Here is a 17,673-nt window from a genome sequence, read left to right as displayed (position 1 = left end):
GCTCCCATTTGGGGCTCATCTTACATTTCTACTGAACAGCCGAATCGAGCTTCGCACAGTTCCCTCTTCCTGTGGTGTATCGCTCCGTCGGTGGTGCCGAGGGCCCCTCTTCTTAGAATCCGCTGCGGCACCTTCTGCAGGTGAGGCCTCCCTCCTGCTGTTCAGGAGGCAGAGGGGCAGCCACCTGAGGCTGCTCAGAGCTGTCGAGGGCGTCAGGGGGCCTTAAAGCTTCTTCAAAAGACTTGAAACTGCTCTTCCCATTTTCAGGGCCACGTTCGGAGGCACACAGGGCTGCCATCTTCCGAGTCTTTCTGCATTTCTGCACACACATGAGGTTGCGTCTGGTCTCTCCTAAAATTAATACGCGTCTTTGCCTTTCTGTTTTCTCCTGAGTCCGTTACCACTTACCCCTCTGCTCTCCAGCTTCTCAGATGTTGTGGCCTTTGTCTCCAGTCCCATGGCCTTCAACTTTGTGATATTAAAAACAAATAATTCTACTGTGTTTTTTGTTGTTTTTTTTTTTTTAGTGAGGTGTTGGGGCACGCATGTGTTTAAGCTCCCATCTTTAACTGGAAGTTCATTTCAGACCTTATTGTGTTCCAGTTGGGCTCTGACCTCACCCTCCGTGAGCTGCACTTCCCAAGGTCACCAGTAGTTGTCCTGCCACATCAACATACGCTCACCTTTCTTTGTCCCTTAAACCTTTTGACAGCATCACAGAGCAGATCACTGTCTCGTGAAAACAGTCTCCACTCTTGGTTTCCCAGACACCGTATTGTATTGCTCCATTTGGAATTCTGTTGAACGTTCCTCCACCTCACCTCTAACTGTTGAAGTCTTCAAGCCTCAACTCTGAACTATCTTCTTTCTCCTGTAAACCTCCTTTTAATGATTTAATTTATTATATATGATTTAGTGCTAATGACTCCTAAAATTTTATCTTCAAAACTATTTCTCTCTTAGTGGCCTGGTGGTTGCCAAGGTGGACCAGGGAGTGAGAGAGGCAAAGGGATTAAGTACAAACTGCTAGTCACAAAATATACTCCTGGGATGTGAAGTGCAGCACTGGTCACTGGAGATACCAGGGGAACGCTTTGTAGGTATGGTTGTGTACTACTGTGCTGTGCAACTGACACCAGTGCAAAGTAATATTGAAAGTACATATTTATTGCATTATTGGGGTGGCATTGGTTAATAAAATAATACAGATTTCAGGTGTACAATTCTATAATACATCATCTGTACATTGTATTGTGTGGTCACACCCCAAGTCAGGTCCCCTTCCATCTCCATTACCCCCGTTGATCCTCTTGTACCTCCCTCCCCCTTCCCACTTTCCTTTCGGTAAGCCCCATACCAAAGCCCCACACTGTGTTTATGAGTTTGTTTGTTCTTGCTTAATCCTTTTAGCGCCAGACCCACAACACCCTTCCCCTCTGACAGCTGTCAGTCTGCTTGGTTTCTGTGAGTCTGTTTCTGTTTTGTTTGTTAGTTTGTTTTGTTCATTGGATTCCACATATGAGTGAAATCACATGGTACTTGTCTTTCTCTGAACGGCTTATTTCACTCAGCATAGTGTTCTCTAGACCCGTCCATGCTCCCACGAGGGTAAAATTTCCTTCTTTTTGACAGCTGAGGAGTATTCCGTTGTGTAACTGTAGCACAGTTGTTTTATCTGCTCATCTCTGATGGACACTTGGGCTGCTTCCAAATCTTGGCTATTGTCAATAATACTGCAGTGAACATAGGATGCATTTATTCTTTCAAATTAGTGTTTCTAGTTTCTTTGGGTATATTCCCAGATGTGGAATTGCTGGGTCATAAGGCAGTTCCATTTTTAATTTTTTGAAGTAACTCCATATTGCTTTCCACAGCGGCTGCACCAGTCTGCATTCCCACCGACGGTGCACAAACGTCCCCTTTTCTCTGCACCCTCGCCAACACTCGTTCTTGCTTGATCTATTGACAGTGGCCATTCTGACAGGTATGAGGTGATATCTCATTGTGGTTTTAAGTTGTGTTTCTCTGATTAATGATGTTGAGCATTTTTTCATATGCCTATTGACCGTCTTTATGTCCTCTTTGAAGAAATGTCTAATGAAGTTCTTTACCCATTTTTTAATTGGATTGAGATCATTGTTGGTTGTATAAGTTGAGTTGTATAAGTTCTTTATGTATCTTGGATATTAAATCCTTATCACATGTATCATTGATGAATATGCTCTCCCATTCATTGGGCTATCTTTTCATTTTATTGACAGTTTTCTTTGATATGCAAAAATGTTTTAGTTTGATGTAGTCCCATTTGTTTATTTTTTCTTTCATTTCCCTTGCTTGAGGCAATATACCAGAAAAAAATATTGCTACGAGAAATATCTGATATTTTACTGCCTTTATTTTCTTCTAGGATTTCGATGGATTTAATTCTAACATGTAAGTCTTTAATCCATTTTGAGTTTATTCTTGTATGTGGTGTAAAAGGGTAGTCCAGTTTCACTTTTTGCATGCATCTGTCCAGTTTTTTCAGACATCATTTATTGACTAGACTATCTTTACCCCAGTGTATGTTTTTGCCTCTTTTGCCAAATATTAATTGACTATAAAGGTATGGGTTTATTTCTGGGCTCTCTATTCTGTTCCGTTGATCTATGTATCTGTTCTTATGCCAGTACCAGACTGTTTTGATTACTGTGATCTTGTAGTACAGTTTGATATCAGGTGGTGTGATTCTTCCCACTTGGTTCTTCTTTCTCAAGCTTGCTGTGGCCATTTGGAGTCTTTTGTGGTTCCATATAAATTTTTGGCATATTCGTTTTAGGTCTGTGAAATAATACTATTGGTATCTTGATAGTAATTGTATTAAATGTATAGATTGCTTCCGGTAGTATGGACATTTTAACGTTAAATCTTCCTATCCATGAATATGGTATATGATTCCACTTATTTGTATCTAGTTATTTGTATCTTCTTACATTTTTTTCTTCAGTGTCTTATAATTTGTCAGGTATAGGTCTTTTATATCCTTGGTTAAATTTGTTCCTAGACATTTTTTGAAGCCATTGTGAATGGGATTGTTTTCTTAGTTTCTTTTTCTGATAGTTCATTATTGGTGTATAAAAATGCGACTGAGCCCTAGTCAGTGTGGCTCAGTTGGTTGGAGCATCGTCCAGTAGACTGAAGGGTTGCGGGTTGGATTCTCGGTCAGGGCACATGTCCAGTTTGTGTCCCCATTGGGGCAAGTAAGGGAAGGCAGCCAGTCAGTGTTTCTCTCTCACAGGGATGTTTCTCTCTGTCTCTGTCCCCCCTCCCTCTCTCTCTCTGTCTCTCTCTCTCCCTCTTTCTCTCTCTTTCTCTCTTTGAAAGCAATGAAAAATGTCCTTGGGTGAGGATAAAAAAGAACCCTTTAAAAAACTGCAACTGATTTCTGGATTTTTTTTATCCTGCTACTTTACTGAATTCATTTATCAGTTTTATTAGTGTGTTTGTTTGTTTGTTTGTTTTTAGAGAGAAGGGAAGGGAGGGGGAAAAGAGAGGGAAAAAAACATCGATGTGAGAGAGAAACATCAACTGGTTGCCTCTCATATGCACCCTGACTGGGGACCAAACCCAAAACCTAGGCATATGCCCTGACCAGGAATCAAGTCTGCAACCTTGTGGTGTGTGGGATGGTGTTCCAACCAACCCAGCCACCTGGCCAGGGCACAGTAGGAATCTTTTAATTGGCCATCAGCAAGGTTGGTACAAACGTCCATAAACGTGATATACCACATAAATCAAACGAAGGATAAAAGTGAGTAGAAAATGTTGCCATTAACCAAAAGGCTAAGAGTCATTCTTTATTTCACCTCTTGGTTTGCCTCACATGTCTGACACGTCACCAAGTTTAGAGCAGTGCACCGCAAAATATAGCTTCCAGCTCTTCATACTCTGCTCTGCTGCTCCTTGAATCCAGCTACCATCTCCCCTCAGCAACCTGCCTCCCTGCTTGCCCCGCGCAGCATATCAGATGCCCCATCAGCTTCACCTCCTTGGAACACCCCTCTGAGTGATATAAAAATCTGAATCAGATTTTAGAGGACAATGTTATGTATCTTTCACTTTTGTTTTCCTAGAACCTGCACAGTGCCAGGCACATAGTAGGTGTTTATTTTTAATAATTAACTAATTAATTAATGAGACCAACAATACTCATCAGAATAATAGGGAAAAGCCAAGGTGCGAAAAAGGAGAAGAAAGATATAACATGAAAACTTGAACATGGATGTGAGCTGCTGTGGCCCAGGAACTCAGAGCTGTATGAGAACACAGCCCGCAGAGCGGAGCTCTGCGATAGGAGGAAGGGCGCGTGCGCATCAGAAGTAAACACACCGTTTGTTTAGGGGTTTAAATCAAAGGAATTGGCCTTTCCAAAAAATTTAAGTAATGGATAGTGCCCTACCTAAAAAAAAAATAATGTGAGAGTACTGACAACTTGTGTATTTTTTATAATGGCAAAACTAAGACAGTTTTTTCCTGACATAATGTGCAATCCCAGGCCTTTGCATCATCCAAACAGCAGAGAACTGAAAAGCTGCCCCCGCCAGGCTGGTACTGAAAATGAAAACACAAACAAACCCCACCGCTGTCTGTTTCCTAGGGACATGATTTCCCACGTTGATTGGCATGGAGAGGAGGCAGGCCCACTGTGCCCCTCGACTGGGGGCTGTCACTGCAGTGCGTGCTGCGGGCAGAATGTTCTGGGAAAGGCCAGGGTTAGGAGCCAGGTAGAAACAACATGTATGGGAAAGACTGCTCGCTGGCTTTTCTGTAGCACATCCTCTGTAGCACAGCCGGGTGTAGCAGAGGGCAGTCTGCGGAGTCCGAAATAGTAACATTTAGAGTCAAAAACGGCTATGAGTCCAGGCACTGGGACTCAGGAACTCTGTGTCCTTGGACAGATCTCATCTTTCCATGCCCCCAATGTGTGCTAGAAAATGAAAAAAATAACCACACCTATTTTTCTGGGGGTTTTAAGGGTGATAGAATGAGATGATCTATTCTATATGAAGGCATAGAAACTGTTAAATCTGTTCCCCTTAATTATTAGCTCTTAGCCTTAATGAAAAACACTTGAGTGAATGCCTCTGCATTTGGAGCCTAGTATTTGTTTTTCTGTAAAAACTACTGAAATGCTCCAACAGTGTCGACAACTTATGCTCTCCCCTCGACTGACAGTGTGGAGATAAGGGGGGAAAGAGCAGGGGGCAGAGAAGAGCTCTACAAGGAGACCCTTCCCTTGGGGAAAAATGGCACAGCGATGCAACTGTTTCTATTTTCAGGTTCTTCAAGAAGCCGATCAGCAATACAAGTGCATTGATTCCTATTACCATACCCAAGACAACTCATTACTTTTAGTCTTTCACAACCCAATGAATGCGCAACGTCTGCACCGTGAACTGTGGAATGTTGCTCTTCACTCCAATGTTGGATTCAGGTAACCAGCTTAGCTAGGTTAGTTATCTTAGTGAGGTTGTTAGTTACTTGCTTAGATGTTATTTCCTTAGCCTAAGCCAGGGGGTCCAGCCCAACGAGCGCATTTGTGTGGTACTGTAGATTCAGTTCAGCTCATTGCACTGAGTATCCAGAGCATGTTGGTCACTGTGGTAAGTGCCGAAACGATACCACTGAAGAAGACATCATTTCTTGGCCCCCGAGTCTGGTGGAAATGTTACTCTCTGAGATCTGGTTTATTTAGACTGCAGTGAAGCTGCCTCTGAAAGACTCCAAGGAATGACAGTGTGCTTGCTGCTCTGGGGTAACTCCGCTTGATCTGGGCAAGACTCGCAAGGGCGAGTGAGTGACGTACCAGCACAGCGGTCAGGTTCCCGGCACGGTGAAACCTCTAGGAATCAGCGATGTTTTTCTTCCAAGTCCCTTAGTTATTTCTTCAGTGTGTTGAAACTTTGCTCTCCCTTTTTGTGAATAACAAGGGCATTTTGTTATTTTTAGTACTGGTTAGTATATATCCAGTATTTATTATTTGCATAGCGTTGTTGTAGTCAGAAGGGATGCGGAAAGGTGGAGAGATTGGACTCGCCGAGTCACTGGGGAAACAGGCGGTGTGCGGGCGCGCACAGACGCACACGCGCACACACACACACAGGAACGCGCCTTCTGAAGCCGTAAAATCGTTTCGAATTAAGGCACATAATAGGTGTACTGAGCTAACATCTTGAACAATTAATCTGTGTTTTTCTGTGTTTTATCTTCCATTTCCAATAATAATACATTTTGTTTCTTTTCAAATCTTTTTTGCTGACTAGGACTCCCAGCGTAATTTTGAGAAGGCATCCTTGTGTTGTCCCCAATTTTTAACACTTAGCTGTCGAGTGTGTACTTGCTGTAGGGTTTACGTCTGTGCTCCTTGTCCATCCCCTCCTGTTGCTGCTTTGCTGTGAGCTCTTCATCGTGATTGGTGGTTCAGTCATATCAGATGATGTTTCTGCATCAGTATAGGTGTTCGTATATTTTTCCTTTAATCTATGAAAGTGTTGAATTTCATTAATACATATTCTATTGTTCAACCAACTTCGTATTCCTGTGAAAAGTATAATTTGTTTATGTTATCTTTTTAACAATTATTGCATTTGCTTTGCTAATATATTGATTAGAATATTTGCGTCTATATTCATGGGCAAGATTCAGCTATAATTTCCCCTTCTTCAAATGTTCTTATCTGGCTTGGGGAGTGTTCTCCCATATTTTTTTTAACTTTCTGAAAGAGTTTATGCAAGACTAAGACATCGGTTGGTATTTGGTAAAACCTGCAGATAAAGATGCCTGGGCCTGGGAAGAGGTACAATGATCGATTCCATTTCTGTCATGGTTGTTAGGTTCTCCAGTTTTCCCATTTATTTTTGAATTAGGTTTGATCATTTATATTTTTCTAGGAATTTTACCCTTTCACCTGTACTCAAAGTTATAGGCATAAAATTGATTATGACATTCTCTTGCATCTACTTGTATTCTTTTAGCTTGAATAGTCTTGACCTGCGATTTCTCTGTATTTGTCTTGAGTCAGTCCTGCCGAAGGTTCACCAATTTTGTTAATATTTTTTAAAAATCAACTTTTGTTTTTGATCTTTTCTCCTTTTTGTTTCATTTAATTATGATCTCATCTTTATAATCCTTATTATTTCCTCCCTTTTAATTTCTTTGGATTAGTCTGATGTTCTTTATCTAACTTCTTAAAAGTTTATCTCAAGAGTTTGAGTTGGTTTTTGGTTTTCATTTGTTTGTTTTATAAACGTTTAAGGCAAAATCGCTTTCTAAAACCACCTTAGCAGCATGACAAAATATCTATTGACAGTGTTTTTACTATCTTTCACTTCTAATTTCCATCATATTTTCCTGTTTACCCCAAGGATTACGTAGAAATGCGGGTTTTGATTTCAAACTTTTGGCTGTGCATTGCATTTGTTGTAGTCTGTCATTTTAAGATGCCGTCGTCAGATACCGGGTTCAGACTGTGCATTTGCTGAGGTTTGCTGTATTGTTCAGTAGGTGTTCTGTTTGTATAAATGCTCCATTTTGCATGAGAAAGTATATTCTCCAGTTTCTGATTTTTGAAAACTTGGTCAGTGGATGAGAAAAATTGTTTTTGTAAGACTCACTATGTGATAGTAAATGTATTAGTGTCTTCCTACAATTTTTTTAGTTTTTAACATCATACATGTTTGAGTTTATGTGCTAAAGAGTGCAAGGATAGAATTGCTATGTCTTTCTGATTGAGCTTTTATCATTACGCAGTGTTTCTCTTTACCTCTGCAACTCCTTTTGCTTTCAAATTTATTTTGTTTGATATTGTTATATCTGTGCAGACTTCATCGTATATATTTTGTCTGATACTGATAAACTACCTAAACCTTTTTCTTTAATATTTTATCTCGTATATCCTTTTCTGTCTATTCTTGTCCATCCTTGGTCCATCCATGCTGTCACAAATGACAGTATTTGATAGTATTTCATCTTTTCTTACAGCCGAGTAGTATCCCATAGTGTGTGTGGACCACATCTTCTGTGTCCAGCACTCTGTAAAAGGACACCTTGGTTGTCTCCATGTCTTGGACACCGAGAATAATGCTGCAGTGAACCCAGGGGTTAGAATGGCTGTTATCGACTAGACAAGTAACCACAAGTGTTGGCGAGGTTGTGGAGGAAAAGGAACCCTCATTCGCTGCCGGTGGGAATGTCAACTGGCGCAGCCGCTATGGAAAATAGTATGGAGGTGCCTTAAAAAACTAAAACTAGAGTTACCATAGGACCCAGCCATCCCTCTTCTGGGTATTTACCTGAAAAACTCAAAAATGCTTCTTCACAAAGATATATTATTACTTGTTTTAAAGGCCAGGGTTTGTGTAACTTAATATATATTACCATTTTATTTTCCCTTCTTCTTAAAGTAAGGGCTTTAAATGTTCCAGTGGTGAGGATCTTTGCTAATAAAATCCTGTTTATTAAAAATGTTTGCATTTTAACCTTGCTCAGTAAAGATAATTTTACTCAGGCTATAGTTCTTGATTGACAGCTAAATTCTTTTAAGTACACTGAAGAATATTATCCCACTGTCTTCTGAATGACTTTGAAGCTATTAAGACATCAGAGAAACCATTAACAAAAAGACAACCTCCTGAATGGAGAAGATATTCACCAATGAATCATCTGATAAAGGGTTAATATTCAAAATTTATAAAGAACTTATACAACTTAACACCATCCCCCCCAAACAATCCAGTTAAAAAATGGGCAGAGGATCTAAAGAGACATTCCTCCAAGGAGGACATGCAGATGGCCAATAGACATATGAAAAGATGCTCACAGTCACTAATCATCAGAGAAATTCAAATTAAAACCACAATGAGATATCACCTCACACCTGTCGGAATGGCCATCATCAATAAATCAACAAACAACAAGTACTGATGAGGATGTGGAGAAAAGGGAACCCTCATGTACAATTAGAGGGATTGCAAATTGGTGCAGCCACTATGAAAACAGTATGGAGAATCCTCAAAAAATTAAAAATAGAACTACCTTTTGACCCAGCAAATCCACTTTTCCATATTTATCAGAAGATCCAAAACACTAATTCAAAAAGACATAAGCACCCCTATGTTCATTGCAGTGTTATTTACAATAGCCAAGATACAGAAGCAACCCAAGTGCCCATCAATAGACGAGTGGATAAAGGAGATGTGGTACATACATACAATGAAACATTAGTTGGCCATAAAAAAGAATGAAATCTTACCATTTGTGACAACGTAGATGGACCTAGCGGGAGTTATGCTCAGTGAAATATGTTGGAGAAAGAGCAATACTATATTACAGAGAGCAAGTGAGGGTGGCCAGATGGGAGGGATGTTGGGGGCTGGGTGAAGAGGTGAAGAGATTGAGAAGTACAACTTGGTACTTACAGATGCAAAGTGCAGCATAGGGAGTATATGCTGTCAGGTGGATACTAGAATTAGCCGGAGGATCACTTCATAAATTATATAATTGTTCAACCAGCGTGCTGCACACCTGAAACTAATATAAAATAATACTGAATGCCAGCAGTAATTGAACAATAAAAAAGAAAAAAGAAAACACATGTAAACATCATTGTTAATGGGAAATGTTACAAGCATGCTCTGTAAATTAGATACAGGACAGAGAGAACCATTATCAACAATTCCAATGCAACATTGGATGAAGATCTAACTCAGGAAAATAAATGCATAAAAATACTTTAAGGGTGTAAGAATTGAAACGAAAGAGAGGAAAGTATCATTTTGACAGTTGAGGTTATTATGTACACAGGAAAATTTCAAAACAATATATTAAAACATGAATTAATGGAAGAAATTACCTGCAGGCCATGCTTTTTCATTGCACTTTTGCGCACCACAGGAAGTTAGAAAAGGTACTGCTTAAAAAAGGAAAAGACAGCACTGACAACAGAAACAGAAACTGGGAAAGCCAAACCCTAGGGTTTCGTACGTACCTTCACCCAAGGGAAGCCGTGTGGCTGCCCTTCCTGGTCTAGGGAAAACGTGAACCACACTTTGCTTCAGGTATCACAGGTGAAGCAATAAAACCCAGTATATTGATTTATCACCTAGATTTTATAACTTAGTAAGAGAGATAAATAATATTTATACAGTTTTTATCTCTCACTATTCTATAAGATGTATTCCATGATTTACTTCTCAGTGGTTTTTGCAATATTCTTCCAAAAAATGTTTTTTTAATGACCTGCTCCTTCAGCAGAGCGTGGTTGTGGGTGCAGGTTGAGAACCAGACTTGCACACTGCACTCGGCTTCATTCCCTTTCTGTGTTCACGCAGCTTCGCACCAGAACACAGAGCAGGAAATAAAGCACGGCCAGCGCTTTCCTCTCGTCTAGAGGCTGAGCGGCTACCCCGGTACACTGCTTTCTCGCTTCCCTCACCCACACAGTCGTGCATGGCCGCTGCAGTGAGCACCCCAGGACTGGGGCGCCCCCTCGCCCAGAAAAGCCACAGCCTCAGTTTCCCACCAAGACCTTATGCCAGCTCTCAGCTGCCTCACTGAGATGCATGCCCACACATATCTGGGTTGCACAGCACAGCACAGAGCAGAACATTCTCCGTTTATCTCAACTGTGTGGTTTCCAAAAAAATAAGCGGTACTGTCAGAAGTTGGCCTGCAAGGCCAAGACCCTGTTGCTAATCCTTCGCTCACATATGTAGAAGCTCACATAATGTAGCATATTATTTTGTGAAAGGTAAGAACACTCCACATGGAAAGCCTTTTAGAGTTAGTGGTTTTCTAGGGGCGGAAGGGCAGGGCCCAACAGGAGAGGTGGGATTGTGAAAGGGGGAGAATCGATTGTTCACAGCCTTTCCAGCTCTTCCACAGTTCGTCCTTTATCCAGGTTTTCTACATCTTCTTCCATTGCTTTTGGTATTTTGTATTTTTCTGTGGGACCATGCATAACTTTTAGGTTTTCCAGTCTATTGGAATAAAATTGAACAAAGTATTCTCATAATAAACAACCATTTCTGCAAGAGATGGGCTAATGCCTGTCTTTATGATTATATCCTTGTCAGTCTCTCCTTTCTCTTCTGCATGTGCGCTGTGTGTGCATGCGTGCATATACAGATTTATTTTTGAAACTGTATTTTTAGAAGCATCCTTTAATGGATTTTAATTTTCATCAACATGAGAAAATGCCCCTCTGCGTTCCCTTTAATGCTTTTCATTTTGAATTTAACCAGGTTTGATGTTAATAATGTTGGAAATTCTCTTTTATATAAGAATTTACTGATTTGACTTTCTCAGTCATTTTACATGTCAACTAGGGATTGTGTTTCACTATATTAAAGAAAAATTGAAGTAATTAAACTAATAAGAGGATTATTTTTCTCCTGTAGCAAGAAATCTGGAGTTGGGCAGTGTGTCTCAGGGACAGCCCAGCTCTCCACAGAGGTCAAGGACCAAGGCTGCTTCTGGCTTCCTGGTCAGCCCTCTGCCCCTCCCCCACCATATTTTTCTGCATCATTTTGATTTGTGGATATATGTCTTTTAAACATCAGCTTGAATTTATTCAGCTACTCCGAGAGCCTCTGCGTTTTAAAAGATTGTAATAATAATTACAACATTATTAAAGAACTTCACATTTTAAATAATTAAATTTGTTCACTTTTTTATTGATAATGTGTTTGACCTTATTCTTACCATTTAATGTTATAAATATATTTTCATTTTAGGATTAATCCCTTTTATTCCCTTTGTTTATTCTTAGCTTGTGATTTTTTTTAAAGTTAAACATTCTATTTATATTCTTCTAGAGATTACACTTACCCTCTTCAATCACATATTTAAACATTTTTATATTATCGTCAGAGCTAATGAGTATTAATATCATTTTGCAGAAAATTTTTTAAAGTTTAACATATTTTCACTTATTCCCAACATGTCTTCTACCTACCATTTTGAAATTTTCTGGAAATTTTGTTTCCAATTTTGTAAAGTAGTAGTTTTCATCACAAATAAATAGCATAAATAGTTGTTTACATTTAATTATAAATTATACTTTTTTCTCAGCCCTCTTTTTTATATCCCGTGTTGTCTTCTTTATTGGATTGATTTTTTTTAATGCAGCTGGGATACATTTGTGGATAATTCTTTCAAAAAATATCTGGGTGGCAAACTTCTAAATCATGGCATGCCAAAATATCTGTATTCTCTCGTCTTATTTGAAATACGGATTCAGTTGTATGTGTGAGTCTGTGTTTCCCAACCGCAGATCAGTAGTAAGGATGCTGGGGTTCTGGTTGAAATGCAGATTCATCGAAAGGTTCTACGCAGAAGAGAGACACAGTCTGACTTAACGGAAAGCGTCTCTCTAGTTGCTGTGTTGGAAGTAGATGGGAGGGTGTCAAGAGCAGGAACAGGGAAACCAGGCAGAAGGTTATTGCCTCACTCCTAGCAAGAGGTGATAGTGGCTCAGACTAGGAAGATAGTAGTAAAAGAAGTGAGAGCGATCAAATTTGGAATATATGTTTTTAAAAATTACTTGGATTTTTTGACAGCGAAAGGAGTGTGATAGAATGAGACGAGTCGAGGATAATTTCCTGTCAGGCGGAAGTGCAGACTTGCCATCACCGTGGGCACAGGGCTCAGGGCTTAGAGGGCACTTTGGAGTGGAAGGGCAGGAGTTCTTCTGGGGCGTGCTGAGTCTGCAGTATCTCTTACCCTCCAGATGACGATGTTGAGTGCCAATAAGGCGTAGTCTACAATGCTCAGTTTATTTCTTAAAAGGGATCACGAATTAAAGAAAATTGTAAAGCAATCTAAGCGTAGAATCCATCTAGCTTCACTTTTCAAACGGTAGGCCTTACTTTTACACAATTGACAATAACCTTATCGTCAAACCTAAATATTTCAACTTATTTCTTAGTTTATTATAATTACAATAGTCAGCGTAAATAGGATGACTGGATCCGGGAACAAATGGGACTGACTCCTGGCGAGCAGCAGCTCTCTGATGGTAGCGCAGACTCGGGAGCAGCACGGGCATAGCACTCAGGGTGCGGGTGCGGGTGCTCACAGGCCAGTAAGTTTCATAGCAAGCCTGGAGCGTTTCAGTTAATCCAGCAAGTCAGTTAGCTGATGGCCAATTAAAAGAGTTTCTGTTGTGCCCTGGCCAGGTGGCTGGGTCGGTTGGAGCGTCGTCCCATACACCAAAAAGCTGCAGGTTTGATTCCCAGTCAGGGCGCACACCAGCTTGTGGATTTGATCCCTGGTCAGGGCGCGGATGAGAGGCGACCAGTCGATCTCTCTCTGTCTCTCTCTCCCACTCTCTCTCTCTCTTTCTCCACCCTCCCTTCCTCTCTCTCTCAAATAAATAAACATATACTCAGGTGAGGATTTTTTTTAAAGTTTTTATTGCACTATAAAATTTCCCTAAGAAGAGATTATACCATAAAAACTCACCAACTTGTGAGGAAATGAACAGACAGGTTGTGTACACATTGTATTTGTGTTAATAAAACCATAAAATTCTGCCAGAAAAAACTCTCACAACTCACAGTGTTTAGAGTGACTGTTTCTCCAAACTGCCACCCACTCTTGGTATTATCAAATGTTTTAATCCTTGACTGGGGTCTTTAGTTTGCATTTTTCATATTCTCCCTGGGTATTTGTGTTTGACTACTTCATACAAAATATGTCCACGGTATTTCTGAGTCTCTTGCATTTGTTACATGGCAATTTGGGATCAGTTCATTTTGAAAAGTTCATTTGCTCCATCAGTATCTCTTAAGCATTTACTGACTTTAACCAATAATACTCCATTGTCACTTGCTCTTCTTTTCTTTTTTAAGGAATTTTTTGGAACTTGTTTCAGAATCTATCCAGGATTGGATCACAAAAGAAGAAGCTATCTATCAGGAATCTAAAATGGCTGAGGAAATCTCCAGGCCCAAGGGCGAGCTGGAAGTGAAGTCTTCTGTTAATGTCAAAATTGTTTCTCCTAGGAAAACGTATTCTGTTCAGAAATCTGAAAGTAAGTAAGCTGTTGAACTCATACAAGTCCAAAGACATTCTCTTATTTCTTAATTTAATCAAGACTGAATATATTAAGATTAAAAAACACTGCTTACTAAGTTTCCGTGACTTTTCACTGTCTCTAAAAATAGAATAGCTGAGCCCTGGCTGGCGTAGCTCAGTGGATTGAGCGCGGGCTGGGAACCAAAGTGTCCCAGGTTCGATTCCCAGCCAGGGTACATTCCTGGGTTGTGGGCCATAACCCCCAGCAATTGCACATTGATGTCTCTGTCTCTCTCTCTCTCTCTCTGTCTCTGTCTCTGTCTCTCTCTCCCCGCCCCCACTCCCTACCCTCCCTAAAAATAAATAAATAAAATCTTTAAAAAAAAAATAGAATAGCTACATTGCAAATATGATGAGATCATACCTACGTGGAATATTGACCCCACTTCCTGCCAGGCCTGGAAGCTTCGATTTGTTGTATAGATCAAGTGTGATGTTAGGGAAATGCCAAATACCTTTATTTTGGTAGGATTCATAGGTTCAGCTGTCTAAAATTTGTTGGCAGTGTGTGAGATAAATTCAGAGTCGGTTTTTCTCCATTTCAATAGTTATAGATTTCAAAAGTGAAGTTAAAACCAGACCTTCCTTAGAACAGCGAACAGAAGAATCCCAAGACTAACTGGGGGCAGGAATCTAAAACTAAAGAGGAAAGGGATTCTCGAGAGCCCATGGCGGGAACTCGACAGGATGGTGGATCAGCACGAATCCTTGTTTTTGTTGTCGTTAGTTTCCATGGCTTTGATGTATCAGGAGAAAGGAGAAGAGGGTGGCCAAGAGGAAAGATACTTGATTAAGAGAGTATAACAATAAAGTAATAGTCTAGAAATTAAGGATATTTCACTGGGTTTGTGCAGGGAGAATGGACTCCATGTTAATAATATTCCTTATTTCTAATGGCCAAAGTTGAGAGTGACTTCTTATAAAGAAGCAAAGCTACCTAATTTCCAAAGCTTTTGCAACCTCATTAATTACCAAAGGAATCTGTGCTTCGTTTGACTGTAAAATGAAACTTAGCAAACCAAGTCGATGATGATGAATCATTCTCTGTCCACCAAAATGGTTATACAATAAATCTCCCCATCAGCTGGGCCTTCCTCCTGATGGGGGCTGAGCAGGAGAGCATAAGCACAATAACGGACCACTGGATGGGGCGATACAGAAAGGAGAAGCAGGGCTGCCCTCTCCCAGCTGTTTCTAGAGTCACACTTGCCTATTAGCAGGAAAAAGTTGTGGGTTGACCGCTTTTTCTTTAGTCCAAGGCCGAACAGAGCTAGATGCCAAGAAAAATCCAGAAAATGGCTAATTTGGGGTGGAATACACCCTGTAGGTATTGCATTTAATTTGAGTACTCTTAGGTCAGGAAAGATGTAGACCTTCCAAAAAGAATGGCTGCAGTGAATGACAAGAGAAGGACTCCAACGTGGAAGGAAACTTTAGATTTGTCCTGTGTGGTCCTAAGGGATTAAACTAGGACTAATTAGCTCAGGTTCTAAGGAGGGACAGTCCAGTTCAATGAAAGCTTTCAATTCTCAACGTTCCGAGAGTAGAACATGCTGCCCGCAGTGGCAGTGAGCCGCTCACACCAGAGGGGCTCGGGCCCACCGAAGGCCCTGGGGCAGCGGGTGAGAATGCAGAGAGAATGAACGGGGAGCTGAGCTGACAGCCTGCCGTACCCCCGCCACGGCCCAGACATCCAGTCCTTCGTGCAACTTCACATTTGGAATTACTAAGAAGTTTAACTTTCTCTGGTTACAGGCAACAAAACCCTGGGCAAACCAGAGACAGCAGATCAGGAAAAGGAAGAAGAGAAGGAGAAAATGTCTTTCATTTTAAAAGGCTCTCTCAAGGTAAAAATCCAAGGGAAGACAGGCGACAGTGATCACAGATTTACAATGTTGGGGGTGACCGTTTGTGTGGTGTCAGAGGAAATGATCTTTTGCTAGGTGTTCGGGAATCATCGAATCCGTAACGAAAGGACAGTGTCCCCACCACGCGGTCTCCGCTCCCAGACGACAAGCCTTCAGGGGAAGCCGCGGCATTCATTTTGATGTAGCCCACTCCAGGGCAGTGCCCGTGCAAGTTCGGCGTGCTCTCCGTCTCCGTGGCTGGAGTTTGTTTTCGTTTGCTTATTTTTCATTGGAATTCTTAGTATAAGAAAACACGTGCTCTCTATAATAAATCACAGTTACCCTGGCTCTCCTGAACCCTTGAAATAAGAAATGTTAACAATTCCGTATTTTCTATGCCTGTGCAGCATGCAGGCACAGATATAAAGAAGGTTTTCATTTTGTTTGGTTTCAGTTTAGATTTGGGATGGCTTTCTTTGACTCTGCCATAAGCTTTTTTTCTCTTAATGACATGAGTGTCAGTTTCAGACAATATGTAGAGATCTGACTTATTTTCATAGCAATATTAGTCTATAATTTTGATATACCTTAATTTATTAAATAGTTACCTTATGAATAAATATCATTTATGTTTCTGTGGAAAAATATTTAACTTTTATGTAGTCAAACAATCATGTTTTGGCCAAGGTTTAAAAGACACAAAATGCATTTTGGCAAATATATAAAGTAAAGTGAATTCTCACACACTGCCTGGTGAGGTATAAGTAGGCACTTCCACTTTGGGAAACTGGGCGTGTCTCCTAAAGCTAAACATACGGTTTCTCCTTAACCTAACAATTCCAGCCCTCAGTATACACCTGACAGACATGCATGCGTGTGTGCACCAAGACACATGGACAAAGTCGTTCTTCCAGCATTCTTTTATTTATTTATTTTAAATTATATTTCATTGATTATACTATTACAGTTGACCTGATTTTTCCCCCTTTGCTCCCTCCACCCAGCACCCCCGACTCCCTCAGGCAGTCCCCCCACCGTTGTTCATGTCCATGGGTCATGTGTATAGGTTCTTCGGCTCCTCCATTTCCTATACTGTACTGTACATCCCCATGGCTATCCTGTAACTACCTATTTGTACTTCTTAGTCCCCTCACCTCTTCACCCATTCGCCTACACCCTTTCCCATCTGGCAACCATCAAAATGCTCTCTGTATCCATGAGTCTGTCTCTGTTCTTCGTGTTTGCTTACTGTGTTTTTTAGATTCAGTTGTTGATAGATATATATTTATTGCCATTGTATTGTTCATAGTGTTGATCTTTTCCTTAAATAAGTCCCTTTAGCATTTCATATAATAATGGTTTGGTGATGATGAACTTCTTCAGCTTTTTCTTGTCTGGGAAACTCTTCATCTGCCCTTAGATTCTAAATAATAGCTTTGCTGGATAGAGCAGTCTTGGCTGTAGGTCCCTGCTTTTCATGACTTTGAATATTTCTTACCAATCCCTTTAAGCCTGCAAAGTTTCTTTTGAGAAATCAGCTGACTATCTTATGGGAACTACCCTATAGGTAAATTTCTTTTCTCTTGCTGATTTTAAGATTCTCTCTTTATCTTTAACCTTTGGCATTTTAATTATGATGTGTCTTAGAGTGGGCCTCTTTGCATTCATCTCGTTTTGGATTCTCTGTGCTTCCTGGACTTGCATGTCTATT

At 40.5% G+C, this 17,673-nt stretch overlaps 1 protein-coding gene across 1 annotated transcript in view; it reads left to right on the top strand.

The window, feature by feature from the left end:
• The window catches only part of SPAG17 (sperm associated antigen 17), a 178,349-nt gene that overhangs the window by 91,679 nt on the left and 68,997 nt on the right, over positions 1-17,673 (top strand). Inside the window, exons 18-20 of the mRNA XM_036015092.1 lie at positions 5,319-5,473; positions 13,890-14,071; positions 15,871-15,962. Coding sequence (XP_035870985.1) covers positions 5,319-5,473; positions 13,890-14,071; positions 15,871-15,962 — 429 coding nt within the window. The remainder of the gene's footprint in view (positions 1-5,318; positions 5,474-13,889; positions 14,072-15,870; positions 15,963-17,673) is intronic.

This window comes from Phyllostomus discolor, chromosome 14 (assembly GCF_004126475.2).
Source record: "Phyllostomus discolor isolate MPI-MPIP mPhyDis1 chromosome 14, mPhyDis1.pri.v3, whole genome shotgun sequence".
NCBI classification, from domain to species: domain Eukaryota; kingdom Metazoa; phylum Chordata; class Mammalia; order Chiroptera; family Phyllostomidae; genus Phyllostomus; species Phyllostomus discolor.
Note: the sequence above shows the minus strand (reverse complement) of the source record. Positions and strands in the feature narration are given on the sequence as shown.